The sequence below is a fragment of the Babylonia areolata genome, chromosome 27, assembly GCF_041734735.1.
Source record: "Babylonia areolata isolate BAREFJ2019XMU chromosome 27, ASM4173473v1, whole genome shotgun sequence".
Taxonomy (NCBI): Eukaryota; Metazoa; Mollusca; class Gastropoda; order Neogastropoda; family Buccinidae; genus Babylonia; species Babylonia areolata.
In genome coordinates this window covers 41,940,597-41,955,736 of record NC_134902.1, presented here as the reverse complement: position 1 = coordinate 41,955,736, position 15,140 = coordinate 41,940,597, and the positions used below count along the sequence as shown (strand labels likewise).

The 15,140-nt window shown below is 48.5% G+C and overlaps 1 protein-coding gene across 1 annotated transcript in view; it reads left to right on the top strand.

The window, feature by feature from the left end:
* The window catches only part of LOC143301087 (uncharacterized), a 97,462-nt gene extending 82,733 nt beyond the window's left edge, over positions 1-14,729 (top strand). Inside the window, exons 9-14 of the mRNA XM_076615094.1 lie at positions 508-629; positions 8,081-8,576; positions 8,646-8,737; positions 10,177-10,235; positions 11,115-11,188; positions 13,165-14,729. Coding sequence (XP_076471209.1) covers positions 508-629; positions 8,081-8,576; positions 8,646-8,737; positions 10,177-10,235; positions 11,115-11,188; positions 13,165-14,729 — 2,408 coding nt within the window. The remainder of the gene's footprint in view (positions 1-507; positions 630-8,080; positions 8,577-8,645; positions 8,738-10,176; positions 10,236-11,114; positions 11,189-13,164) is intronic.
* Positions 14,730-15,140: the final 411 nt, after the last annotated feature.

The following is a 15,140-nucleotide window of genomic DNA, read 5'->3' as shown; positions in this document are numbered from 1 at the left end:
ATCATTAACAGTTCCATCTTATTGAAACATGAACATCACCATTAACAGTTCCATTTTGTATATTTTACACATATATCTCAATTGATGATGATGACGATGTTCGTCCATCGGATTCAAAGATAACCATGGCTTCAAAAATCAGATGGAAAATCGGTGGCTGTGGGTCCGGAGGTGACTGATGAGGCCAATCCGGGCCCTGAAGGTTCGCCCACATGTGGGACACAAGTGAGTGGGTGTTGTCGTGGCAGTGGGTGCTGTCGTGGCAGTGGATGCTGTCGTGGCAGTGGATTGGCAGTGGGTGTTGTCGTGGCAGTGGATGCTGCTCGGGCCTAGCGCACAGCACGCTTTCGTTGTGCCATGGTGATGTGCCTGGCTTCAGCTGCACAGGCTCCTGTGGTGATCTTGCTGTGCCATGCTGGACGTGTTGATGTTGACGCCCAGGTCTTTGAATTACACTGGTCATAATTATATGACAGACAGACATACCATTTTTTTTTCTGATTTCAGACGGACTAGGCCGACGGAGCACAACACTGAACGCAGTGACGTCATGCACTACTATCATGCTGGTGTCAGCACTCGGCAAAGATGCGTCACTGGAGGACGAAATCTATGGCAGGCTCTTCGCGGTAATAGTTTGGAAATGTTCATTTTTCTTTTTCTTTTTCTCTCTCTCTCTCTCTCTCTCTCTCTCTCTCTCTCTCTCTCTCTCTCTCTCTCTCTCTCTCTCTATCTCTGTCTCTCTTTAATCATTCATACCATTTCTTTATTAATTCATGTATTGATTATGTTTTTTAATCAGTTTATTTGTTTGTCCCTCTATCCATCTCTGTCTGTCTTTCTCTGTCTTTCTTTCTGTTTCTGTTTCTATCTGTCTCTATCTGTTTCTCTGTCGCCGTCCGTCTTTCTGCCTGTCTTTCCGCTCTCTCTCTCCTTCCCTCCCTCTTTCTTTCTCCCCCCCCCCTCTCTCTCTCTCTCTTACTATGTCTATAACCAATGTATCACAAAAAAGATAATTCCTAAATCTTTTAAAGTCGCGAGAGTAGTACCCATTTTTAAGTCGGGAGACCGTACAGACCCTTCCAATTACAGACCAATTTCAATCTTATCAATATTGTCAAAACCTTTAGAAAAACACATTAACAAACATATCCTTAATCATTTCAATCACTACAAATTATTTCATCCAAATCAGTCTGGTTTCAGGTCCAAGCACTCCTGTCATACAGCACTCACTAACTTAGTCGAATAATGGCTCACAAATATAAACAATAATGAAATTACTGGTGTTCTCATGGTGGATTTTATGAAGGCATTCGATGTGATAGACCACACTCTTCTTTTGAAAAAACTAAAATTATATGGCTTTTCTGGAAATACACTTTACCTCATATCTTCATTTCTATCAGACAGAAGACAAATTGTATCTATGAATGAATCTCAATCCTCTTTACAGTCTATCTATTACGGAGTTCCTCAAGGTTCAATTCTTGGTCCAATATTGTTTTCTGTTTATATAAATGATTTGCCTCTACTTATTAATGCATTATGTGAGATGTTTGCAGGCGATACAACAATACATACAAATCACACTACAATAGACAAAGTGTACTATGCTCTGCAACAAAGCATTAATGATATAGTTAGACGTCCAATTTAAATCACATGCGTCTCCATCCAAAAAAAACACACGAAATATCTCATACTCACCACCAGACAGAAACGCCAAAATTTTTCACACAACCTTCCACCCTTTTCCATTAATAGTCATCCAATAGAAGAAGTTGATAATCATAAAATTATTGGAGTCACCGTTGATAACAACTTATCTTGGTCCAGTCATATTATGTCATTATGCAAAACCCTATCCAAAAAGATTTATCAGCTTTCCAGAATTAAACATTTTCTTGATTTGCATTGTAGAAAATTATTCTTTTTTGCTTATATTGAATCACATATTAACTATGCGTCAACACTCTGGGATTCAGCTAGCGATAATATACTAAAACCTTTACTAAGTCTGCATAGACGAGCTAATAAATTAATCCTTCTGAAATCTTCATCACTGACTGCTGACGACTACAGACATTTAGATATTCTTCCCCTAAAGCTTAAACTTGAATACAACAAAGCAGTTTTTATTTTTAAAATCATGTCTAATTATGCTCCATCTTTGAGAGATAGATTTCCCACCACGCTAGTCCGCCAGACCAACAAGATTAAGATCCCCATTCCAAGAGTAGATCTGTTTAAATCCAGTCTCATTTATTCAGGAGGCTGTTTATGGAACAATATTTCATCCAATCTTAATGTTCAGAAAAGCATTCAAGAATTCAAAAAACATTACCATACACACCTTATGGACAAATATGTCAACAATCCTACTTGACTTTATCTTATTGAATACGCATATATAGTTTAGTTGTATGTCTAACCGCTATCGCACTACTTAATGATATACAACCATAATCAGTGTGAATTTTTTTTTTTGGGGGGGGGGAGGGGGGGCGAGAGGGGGGGGGAGGCTTGGGAGGGGCTGTGCGTTTCTTTTCTTTTTTTTCTTTTTTTTTGGAGGGGGGATGGTTTGATCTTTTTCCTTCATGATATGATGATGTTTGTATCATGATTATGTAGATGTACATGTTTATTATGTAGATGTGCATGTTTAAATGTGAATGTGAATGTCATGTCTTTATTTCTTCATCTCTTTGCTACTTTGTGGATGTTTTGATTCATTTTCATTTTCCATTTGCCCTGAGGGCTGGATGAAAAAAAGCACATGTATGCTTATTCCACTTCCCTCAATAAAAAACTTCGTTCGTTCGTTCGTTCCTTCGTTGCTCTCTGTCTCTCTATACTTTTTTGTTTGTTCTTGTATTTTCTTTATTTCAAGAAGGGGTGGGATATGAGCGGCATCCTTTCAGCTCAACTGTGTTTTTAATCAACGAGTGATGATGCTGACGCTAAAGAAAAGAAGAGGAAAAGAAGGATGGATGTTGATGTGCAATTCAAGAAACGACGACGTCGATGGCCTATGGCTATCGTGAGAATTGTATGATGAAGATATCAGATGCTGCTTCTGGCGATGATGATGACAATGTCTGTGATGACGACGACGATACTGATAAAAAAAGAGAACACAAGAGAAGGAGGGAGAAGAAAAACACGACGACGACGACCACGAGAAGAAGAAGAAGAAGATGATGAGGATGACGATGTCGATGACGATGATGATGAAAAAGTGTATAGTCTGTGGAAAAGAGAAAACGGTGTACATGAGAACACCGCCTCAGCACAACAGCGGCACCAGTGATGTCAGCGACCAACTTGCTGTTCCCCCACTACTCCTGACTCAAGAATGCGTTGCAGGCAGGCTTACCAAAGACTTGAAGAAAGGAGAAAAACTTCTGACGCAAAGCCAACCGTACTTGTTCTCTTCGTCGCGATTACCATCGCAGTCAGTAGTAGTGGTAATAGTAGAAGTAGTAGTAGTAGTAACAGCAGCAGCAGTAGCTGTAGTAGTAGCAGTAGTAGTAGTGGTATTGTATTACTATTTTTATCACAGATTTCTCTGTGTGAAATAATGGCTGCTGTCCCCAAGAAGAGCACGTCGCTACACTCAGAGTATCGCCCCTTTTTTTCCTGCCTGCAATTTTGTTTTCCTATTGAAGTGGAGTTTTCTACAGAATTTTGCCAGGGACAGACATTTTGATGCCGTAAGGTCTTTTACGTACGCTAATTGCATGCTGCACACGGGACATCAGTTTATCGTCTCTTCCGAATGACTAGCGTCGAGACCAACACTCAGTGTCACCACTGTCATCACTGTCACCACTTCCATACCTGTCATCACTGTCATCCCTGTCATCAGTCATCATTGTCATCATTGTCATCACTGTCATCACCGTCCTCAATGTCATCACCGTCATCATTGTCACCACTGTCATCACTGTCATCACCGTCACCACCGTCATCCCTGTCATCCCTGTCATCAATGTCATCCCTGTCATCACCGTCATCACTGTCATCACCGTCACCACTGTCATCCCTGTCATCACTGTCACCACTGTCATCACTGTCGTCACCGTCATCACCGTCATCCCTGTCATCCCTGTCATCATTGTCATCATCGTCATCACTGTCATCCCTGTCATTGTCATCACCATCATCACCGTCATCCCTGTCATCCCTGTCATCATTGTCATCATCGTCATCACTGTCATCCCTGTCATTGTCATCACCATCATCACCGTCATCCCTGTCATCCCTGTCATCACTGTCATCCCTGTCATCATTGTCATCCCTGTCATCATTGTCATCACTGTCATCACTGTCATCACTGTCATCACCGTCATCACTGTTATCACTGTCATCCCTGTCATCACTGTCATCATTGTCATCCCTGTCATGAATGTCATCACTGTCATCCCTGCCATCCCTGTCATCACTGTCATCCCTGTCATCACTGTCATCACTGTCATCCCTGTCATCCCTTTCATCACTGTCATCCCTGTCATTATTGTCATCATTGTCATCCCTGTCATCATTGTCATTCCTGTCATCACTGTCATCCCTGTCATCATTGTCATCATTGTCATCCCTGTCATCACTGTCATCCCTGTCATCACTGTCATCCCTGTCATCATTGTCATCATTGTCATCACTGTCATCACCGTCATCCCTGTCATGAATGTCATCACTGTCATCCCTGTCATCACCGTCATCATTGTCATCCCTGTCATCACCGTCATCATTGTCATCCCTGTCATGAATGTCATCACTGTCATCCCTGCCATCCCTGTCATCACTGTCATCCCTGTCATCACTGTCATCCCTGTCATCCCTTTCATCACTGTCATCCCTGTCATTATTGTCATCATTGTCATCCCTGTCATCATTGTCATCATTGTCATTCCTGTCATCACTGTCATCCCTGTCATCATTGTCATCATTGTCATCCCTGTCATCACTGTCATCCCTGTCATCACTGTCATCCCTGTCATCATTGTCATCATTGTCATCACTGTCATCACCGTCATCCCTGTCATGAATGTCATCACTGTCATCCCTGTCATCACCGTCATCATTGTCATCCCTGTCATCACTGTCATCCCTGTCATCACCGTCATCATTGTCATCCCTGTCATCATCGTCATCACTGTCATCCCTGTCATCATTGTCATCCCTGTCATCCCTGTCATCATTGTCATCACTGTCATCCCTGTCATAACCGTCATCACAGTCACCACCGTCATCCCTGTCATCACTGTCATCCCTGTCATCATTGTCATCACTGTCATCACTGTCACCCCTGTCATCACCGTCATCACCGTCATCCCTGTCATCACCGTCATCATTGTCATACATCCCTGTAAACACTGTCATCTCCGTCATCCCTGTCATCCCTGTCATCATTGTCATCACTGTCATCACTGTCATCCCTGTCATCACCGTCATCCCTGTCATCACTGTCATCACCGTCATCCCTGTCATCAACGTCATCATTGTCATCCCTGTCATCACTGTCATCACCGTCATCACTGTGATCACCGTCATCACCGTCATCCCTATCATCATTGTCATCACTGTCATCACCGTCATCACTGTCATCACTGTCATCATTGTCATCACTGTCTTCACTGTCATCACTGTCACCACTGTCATCACTGTCTTCACCGTCATCACTGTCATCACCGTCATCACCGTCATCCCTGTCATCCCTGTCATCATTGTCATCACCGTCATCACTGTCATCACTGTCATCACTGTCATCCCTGTCATCATTGTCATCACCGTCATCCCTGTCATCACCGTCATCACTGTCATCACCGTCATCACTGTCATCACCGTCATCACTGTTATCACTGTCATCACCGTCATCACTGTGATTACTGTCATCACCGTCATCACCGTCATCCCTGTCATCATTGTCATCACTGTCATCACCGTCATCACTCTTATCACCGTCATCACCGTCATCACTCTTATCACTGTCATCCCTGTCATCATTGTCATCACCGTCATCCCTGTCATCACCGTCATCACTGTCATCACCGTCATCCCTGTCATCACCGTCATCACTGTTATCACTGTCATCACCGTCATCACTGTTATTACTGTCATCACCGTCATCACCGTCATCCCTGTCATCCCTGTCATCCCTGTCATCATTGTCATCACGGTCATCCCTGTCATCACTGTCATCACTGTCATCTCTGTCATCCCTGTCATCATTGTCATCACCGTCATCACTGTCATCACCGTCATCACTGTCATCACTGTCATCCCTGTCATCCCTGTCATCACTGTCATCCCTGTCATCACTGTCATCACCGTCATCACTGTCATCCCTGTCATCACTGTCATCCCTGTCATCACTGTCATCACCGTCATCACTGTCATCACCGTCATCACCGTCATCCCTGTCATCACTGTCATCCCTGTCATCATGGTAATCCCTGTCATCCCTGTTATCACTGTCATCACTGTATCATTGTCATCATTGTCATCACTGTCATCCCTGTCATCACTGTCATCCCTGTCATCGATGTCATCACTCTCATCACTGTCATCCCTGTCATCACTGTCATCCCTGTCATCACTGTCATCCCTGTCATCACCGTCATCACTGTCATCCCTGTCATGAATGTCATCCCTGTCATCACTGTCATCACCGTCATCCCTGTCATCATTGTCATCACTGTCATCACCGTCATCCCTGTCATCCCTGTCATCACCGTCATCATTGTCATCCCTGTCATCACTGTCATCACCGTCATCATTGTCATCACCGTCATCCCTGTCGTCATTGTCATCATTGTCATCACCGTCATCCCTGTCATCATTGTCATCACTGTCATCACCGTCATCCCTGTCATCATTGTTATCCCTGTCATCACCGTCATCATTGTCATCCCTGTCATCACTGTCATCATTGTCATTCCTGTCATCACTGTCATCCCTGTTATCATTGTCATCCCTGTCATCATTGTCATCACTGTCTTCACCGTCATCACTGTCACCACTGTCATCACTGTCATCCCTGTCATCACTGTCATCCCTGTCATCACTGTCACCACTGTCATCACTGTCACCACTGTCATCCCTGTCATCCCTGTCATCACTGTCACCACTGTCATCCCTGTCATCACTGTCATCACTGTCACCACTGTCATCCCTGTCATCCCTGTCATCACTGTCATCCCTGTCATCACTGTCATCACTGTCACCACTGTCATCACTGTCATCACTGTCATCCCTGTCATCACTGTCATCACTGTCACCACTGTCATCCCTGTCATCCATGTCATCCCTGTCATCACTGTCACCACTGTCATCACTGTCACCACTGTCATCCCTGTCATCCCTGTCATCCCTGTCATCACTGTCACCACTGTCATCACTGTCACCACTGTCATCCCTGTCATCCCTGTCATCACTGTCACCACTGTCATCACTGTCATCCCTGTCATCCCTGTCATCCCTGTCATCACTGTCACCACTGTCACCACTGTCATCGCCGTCATCAATGTCATCACCGTCATCCCTGTCATCCCTGTTATCACTGTCATCACCGTACATCCCTGTCATCAATGTCATCACCGTCATCCCTGTCATCACTGTCATCCCTGTTATCACTGTGATCACTGTCATCCCTGTCATCACTGTGATCACTGTGATCACTGTCATCACCGTCATCCCTGTTATCACTGTGATCACTGTCATCCCTGTTATCACTGTGATCACTGTCATCCCTGTCATCACTCTCATCACCGCCGTCACTGTCATCCCTGTCATCACCGTCATCACTGTCATCAATGTCATCACCGTCATCCCTGTCATCACTGTCATCCCTGTCATCACTGTCATCACTGCCATGAATGTCATCACTGTCATCCCTGTCATCACTGCCATGAATGTCATCACTGTCATCCCTGTCGTCACCGTCATCCCTGTTATCACTGTGATCACTGTCATCCCTGTTATCACTGTCATCACTCTCATCACTGTCATCACTCTCATCACCGCCGTCACCGTCATCCCTGTCAACACCGCCTTCACCACCATATCTCTCTCACAGGACGCTCTGAGGGACCCCGTGGAGCACGACAGCGAACCGGAAGCCAAGAAGGCGGAAGAGGAAGCCATCGACGCGGCCATCGAGCTGGAGAAGCAGATGGAGCAGCAGAGCAAGCGAGCGGCGCGTGCCGCCTTCAAGACGCACAACAAACGCGCGCGCGGCCAGGTGACGCGCAGCTACACCGTTCCCCGCCGCGCCGCCAGCATCGAACACAACCTTGAGGCGGCCAACGGAGCGACCGCGGCGGCGGCGGCGGCGTTATCGTCCTCTTCGGCCAACGGCGACAACGGCAGCGTGTTCTACATCAACGACGCCTTCGCCACTCCCAGAGGCCCGGGCAGCAAGAAGAGAGGGAGTGCGGGGGGCGTGCTGAGCTCCCCCCCAGAGACCCTAGCGGGACTTGCCGCAGGGGGGCCAGGGGGGTCCTCAGCGGCGTGCCAGCCCGTGACGGAGGAAGAGGAGGACGGGGCTGACGGGACAGGGGAGAGCGGCGGGAGTGGGGGTGGGGAGGACGAGGAAGGGGGGGAGGGGACGGGGGGTTGCGGCGGCGGGGGCGGAGGAAAAGAGTCGTCGTGGGAGGGACGGCTGCCGCCCAAGTGCAAGAGCAAGGCGTCTGTGAGGAGTCTGCCTGGGCCGGGACCTGGACAGAACTACGTGGTGAGTGATGGCTTGTCTGTTCGTACCCCCTCTCACCCTCCTCATGTCTTTGTAGCAGGGTTCATTCAGGCTTTTACCACCGTTGTGAGTGATGGCTTCCACACCATGTCCGTTCGTACCCCACCCACCCCCCGTCCCCGCCCCCCGCCACCCTCTGCCGCCCCCTAAAAAACAAAGAAACAAAACCCCCAAAACACCAAAACTCAACAACAAAACAACAACAACAACAAGAACAACAACAACAAAACAACAACAACTTCCATATCTTTGTACCAGGGTTTATGCAAGATTTTACCACTGTTGTGAGTGATGGCTTCCACACAATCGTCCGTACCCCCATCACCCCCAACCCCCTTTGTCTTTGTACCAGGGTTCCTCCAACTTCTACCTTCGTTGTGAGTGATCCCCTGCACGCCATGTCCATCCGTACCCCCACAAAGAAATAATAACAAACAAACATACAACACACACACACACACACACACACACACACACACACACACACACACACACACAAAAACAAAAAAAAAAACAAAAACAAACAAAAAAAACAACAACAACAAAAAAAAAACAAAACAAAAAAAAACAACAACAACAACAACAACGACAAGAACAACAAAAACCTTGTCTCTATACCAGGGTTCATTCAACTTTCGTTTTGGGTGCAAAGTCAACATCACTTTCACTCACGTAATCATTACTGCCTTTAATTTGATTTCAGTTCCACCAGACTTTTTTTGTTTTAATTTTTTTTTTTTTTTTTTTTTAAATTATAACTTTGTCAATGAAAGATTCAGTTACAAACACCTTGCCCCCACCCCCCACCCCCCACTCCTCTGAAATTGTGGAATTTCAATCACAAATATACAAGCAACAAATTCATCAGCTAAAGCTTTTGTTTTATTTATAAAACGTGTAACAAAAATACAAGCCTTTTGAAAAGCCTTTTAAAAAATAAGCCTATATTCCCCTCCTAAATTTGGCTCTCTGCACTGAAGAAATCCCCAACACCCCAAACAACATCACTTCTGACAGTGATAGTGCCAAGGCGCTGCAGCGAAATGTTCCTCCTGAATTAAGACTTTATCATTTTTTAAGAACCCGATCGCCGAATTCTCTGGTTCTCATCAAAGCAGCAGTGTTTATTCATTCAAGGGGAATAAGCATGCCGTGTCTTTCGTCACACTTCCGGACGCCAAATGGGGATTTATTTTTTCGGTATTTGGTGTTCTACACGTATTTTAAATACTGTCATCGAAAGCATGCATGAGCCCTGTTTTATCCTTGTCCTTGTCGGCATCATTTTCATCATTCATCTGTCAACAAACCTTTTCAGTTTCAGTTTCAAGGGGGCGTCAGAGTGTGCGGACTGATCCATACATCAACAGCACATTTTGCTTCTCAGCCATGTTGACGTCAGCCTGTGTCTTGTTCGTCAGCCTCTCCTCGTCACTGTCATCGTCGTCATCATCATCATCGTCGTCTATTCGTCATCTTTGTAACCATCTTCATTGTATTGTAGTGTATCATGTCTTACCGTACTGTACTGTACTGTACTGTACTGTACTGTACTCTATGAAGAAGGAAGGTGTTTCTTGGTTCCGGTTCCGGTTCCGGTTTGTATGCGGCCAGCAGTGTTATGTAGTCGGTGCATTTCCATCCCCGTTTTTCCTAGTTTTTTCGTCCCTAGCACCCTTCCCCTCTGTCAGATTTTGTACATCCTTCTATCATAGTCAGCTACACAGTTTACACTGTGTAAGTGCTTCGCACGTAAGTACTGCCAATCGAAGTTTTAAACTTTCCACTCCTCCACTCCAAGTTTGAATCTTTTTCCAAGATGGCACTGCTGTGCGCTCACAGTAAACGTGACTGATTTTCTGTACACAGCTCAAAACCCACTTTCTCCACCAAAGCAGGCTTCCTAAGCGGAATTACTCGCTAGTATATCATTGCCCATCGCTTCCACCCACCAGACTGATTCCCACCTTGCACAGCCTGCTCACTGTGAGTATGTTTCTGTTTGTCTTACTTGCCACAGAAAGAAAATACCCGCCGAGTCGGCTTCCCCACTCCAGCTAAGAATGCACCTACGGATGTCCTTTATCACTATCACCCTCTCTGTCATCGCCTACATCAGTATGACCAGGTCTGAGAGCTCTAAATCAGAGGTCCAAAATACACCCTCACTGGCACATTTATCCAGCTATCACTGCGGTACCTGTGACAAGTCAGTCACAAGTTACGACCGCGGGGTCGCATGTGAAGGTTGCAGCCAATGGTTCCACGCAGACTGTCAGAGTATTGGTGTCTCATATGAACAACTACGTTATTCCGACATTGTCTGGAAATGCCTGGTTTGTGACTGTGCGAACTACAGTGTGACAGCCTTTGACCTGCATGAAGTGGGCAAAACCACCACCTTCCTGAACTACTCCCTACCACCCCCTAAAGGTACCACCTTCCAACCACTCCGCTCCTCCACTCCTCCACTCCTCCACTCCACTCCTCCACTCCAACCACTCACTCCTCCACTCCACTCCTCCACTCCTCCACTCCACTCCTCCACTCCACTCCTCCACTCCTCCACTCCACTCCTCCACTCCTCCACTCCACTCCTCCACTCCACTCCTCCACTCCTCCACTCCACTCCTCCTCCACTCCTCCACTCCACTCCTCCACTCCACTCCTCCACTCCTCCACTCCACTCCTCCACTCCCTCCACTCCTCCACTCCACTCCTCCACTCCACTCCTCCACTCCACTCCACTCCACTCCTCCACTCCACTCCTCCACTCCACTCCTCCACTCCTCCACTCCACTCCTCCACTCCACTCCTCCACTCCAACAACTCCACTCCACTCCTCCACTCCACTCCTCCACTCCACTCCTCCACTCCACTCCTCCACTCCAACAACTCCACTCCACTCCACTCCTCCACTCCACTCCTCCACTCCACTCCTCCACTTCTCCACTCCACTCCTCCACTCCTCCACTCCACTCCACTCCACTCCACTCCTCCACTCCACTCCTCCACTCCTCCACTCCACTCCTCCACTCCACTCCACTCCTCCACTCCAACCACTCCACTCCAACCATTCCACTCCTCCACTCCACTCCTCCACTCCGCTCCTCCACTCCACTCCTCCACTCCGCTCCTCCACTCCACTCCTCCACTCCACTCCACTCCACTCCACTCCACTCCACTCCTCCACTCCAACCACTCCACTCCAACCATTCCACTCCTCCACTCCACTCCAACCACTCCACTCCACTCCACTCCTCCACTCCAACCACTCCACTCCAACCATTCCACTCCTCCACTCCTCCACTCCACTCCACTCCTCCACTCCACTCCACTCCTCCACTCCACTCCTCCACTCTGCTCCTCCACTCCACTCCTCCACTCCAACCACTCCACTCCACTCCACTCCTCCACTCCAACCACTCCACTCCAACCATTCCACTCCTCCACTCCACTCCTCCACTCCGCTCCTCCACTCCACTCCTCCCACTCCACTCCACTCCACTCCACTCCACTCCACTCCACTCCTCCACTCCAACCACTCCACTCCAACCATTCCACTCCTCCACTCCACTCCAACCACTCCACTCCACTCCACTCCTCCACTCCAACCACTCCACTCCAACCATTCCACTCCTCCACTCCTCCACTCCTCCACTCCACTCCACTCCTCCACTCCACTCCACTCCTCCACTCCACTCCTCCACTCTGCTCCTCCACTCCACTCCTCCACTCCAACCACTCCACTCCACTCCTCCACTCCAACCACTCCACTCCAACCATTCCACTCCTCCACTCCACTCCAACCATTCCACTCCAACCATTCCACTCCTCCACTCCACTCCAACCACTCCACTCCACTCCACTCCTCCACTCCAACCACTCCACTCCAACCATTCCACTCCTCCACTCCAACCACTCACTCCTCCACTCCAACCACTCCTCCACTCCACTCCTCCACTCCACTCCACTCCTCCACTCCAACTACTCCACTTATCCACTCCTCCACTCCACTCCTCCACTCCAACTACTCCACTTATCCACTCCTCCACTCCACTCCAACCACTCCAATCCACTCCTCCACTCCAACCACTCCACTCCACTCCTCCACTCCAACCACTCCTCCACTCCACTCCACTCCTCCACTCCAACCACTCCTCCACTCCACTCCACTCCAACCACTCCAATCCAACCACTCCACTCCTCCACTCCAACCAGGAAAGCACGCCAGAACAGGCAGAGAAACCGACCTTTCCATTCGACAGCGAGGACAGCCTAAATTGCTTGTAATCTGCAGTACAGCGTGTCTCCTCGCAGAATGCCTACTTGGTAATTGGAGGTGACTTCAACCTGCCCTCCATTGACTGGGCATCATGCAGTCTTAAGTCCCCCAGTGTATACCCCAGACTGCACACAGTTCCTGGACTTCCTGAGGGACCAGGGCCAACAACAGATGGTCACCTTCCCCACCAGAGAGTTGAACACCCTCGACCTCTTTGTCACAGATTTTCCCACGCTGTTCCCACGAATTGAAGGAGTCCCTGGATTCTTTGCAGTCTACATGGACTTCCAGATCCAACCAGAGCGCCGCAACATGACTAAGAGACTTGTCCCCTGTTACAAGCGAGCTGACTGGGCTGCATTGCACTCCGCTGCTGTCGAGCTCTCCAACTCCATTACTGCCTCGTACACCACCAGCAGTAATACTGAACTGATCTGGTCTGCCTTCAGAGAAGGGTTTTACCAGATTGTCCACTCTCACATTCCCCATGCTACCCCAAAGGCCACTCTCACATTCCCCTTGCCACCCCAAAGGCCACTCTCACATTCCCCATGCTACCCCAAAGGCCACTCTCACATTCCCCTTACCACCCCAAAGGCCACTCTCACATTCCCCATGCCACCCCAAAGGCCAAGTATGGGAAGCCTTGGGTGGACTACAAGACCAAAGTCATCATCTGCAAGAGGGACAGAGCATACAAGCGCTGGAAGAAATCAGACACCTTCAGGAGCTCAGAGAACTGAAGCGCGAAGCCCAGCGCAAACTCCACAGAAAGTACTGGACCCACACAGCCCACCTCATCGAGGACAACACAGCAGAAAGTACTGGACCCACACAGCCCACCTCATCGAGGACAACACAGCAGAAAGTACTGGACCCACACAGCCCACCTCATCGAGGACAACACAGCAGAAAGTACTGGACCCACACAGCCCACCTCATCGAGAACAACACAGCAGAAAGTACTGGACCCACACAGCCCACCTCATCGAGGACAACACAGCAGAAAGTACTGGTCCCACACAGCCCACCTCATCGAGGACAACACAGCAGAAAGTACTGGACCCACACAGCCCACCTCATCGAGGACAACACAGCAGAAAGTACTGGACCCACACAGCCCACCTCATCGAGAACAACACAGCAGAAAGTGCTGGACCCACACAGCCCACCTCATCGAGGACAACACAGCAGAAAGTACTGGACCCACACAGCCCACCTCATCGAGGACAACACAGCAGAAAGTACTGGACCCACACAGCCCACCTCATCGAGAACAAAACAGCAGAAGGCGGAGGGGTCTCCAAAGGCCTCTGGGCCTATGTGAAAGCCAAGCGCACAGAGTCGACCAACGTCTCCCCCCTGAAGGTTGAAGGACGTCTGGTGACGGACGCCCAGGGCCAGGATGAAATCCTGAATCGCCAATTCCAGTCGGTATTCAGCAAACGATCCCCATGCACACCAGAGGACTTCGTGTCTAGGACAGGGCTCAGCCCCATCCCTGAAGGACCAACATGCGACCCCATCACCATTGGGGAGGACGGAGTCAGAAAGCTACTGAGGAACCTGAATACCACGAGACCCCCAAATCCTCAAAGAGCTGGCCTCAAAGATCATGCCTGCCCTCACGCTACTGTTCCAGTCTTCAATCGACTCGGGGGTTGTTCCACAGGACTGGAGGACAGCTAGTGTCACCTATCTTTAAGGGTGAACGCTGCTGTCCAGAAAACTACCACCCTATCTCGCTGACAAGTGTACCTGGCAAGCTGCTGGAGCACATCATCGTCCACGCCATCATGGACCTGGCAGAGAAAACCAACAGTATCTGCAGAGTGCAGCATGGGTTCAGGAAGAAGCGATCCTGTGTCAACCAGCTGTTGGGCCTCGTGGATGAGATCACACACGGCAGGGAGAATGGCAAGCAGACAGACATGCTAATCATGGACTTCGCAGACGACACAGCATGTCACAAGACAATTAACAAAGCCGCCAGCCAACACAATCTGCAAAGTGACATGGACAAGCTTGCTGACTGGGAGGAAAGATGGATGATGTCCTTCCACCCGGACAAGTGTGCAGTACTACGCTTCGGCAAGCAAT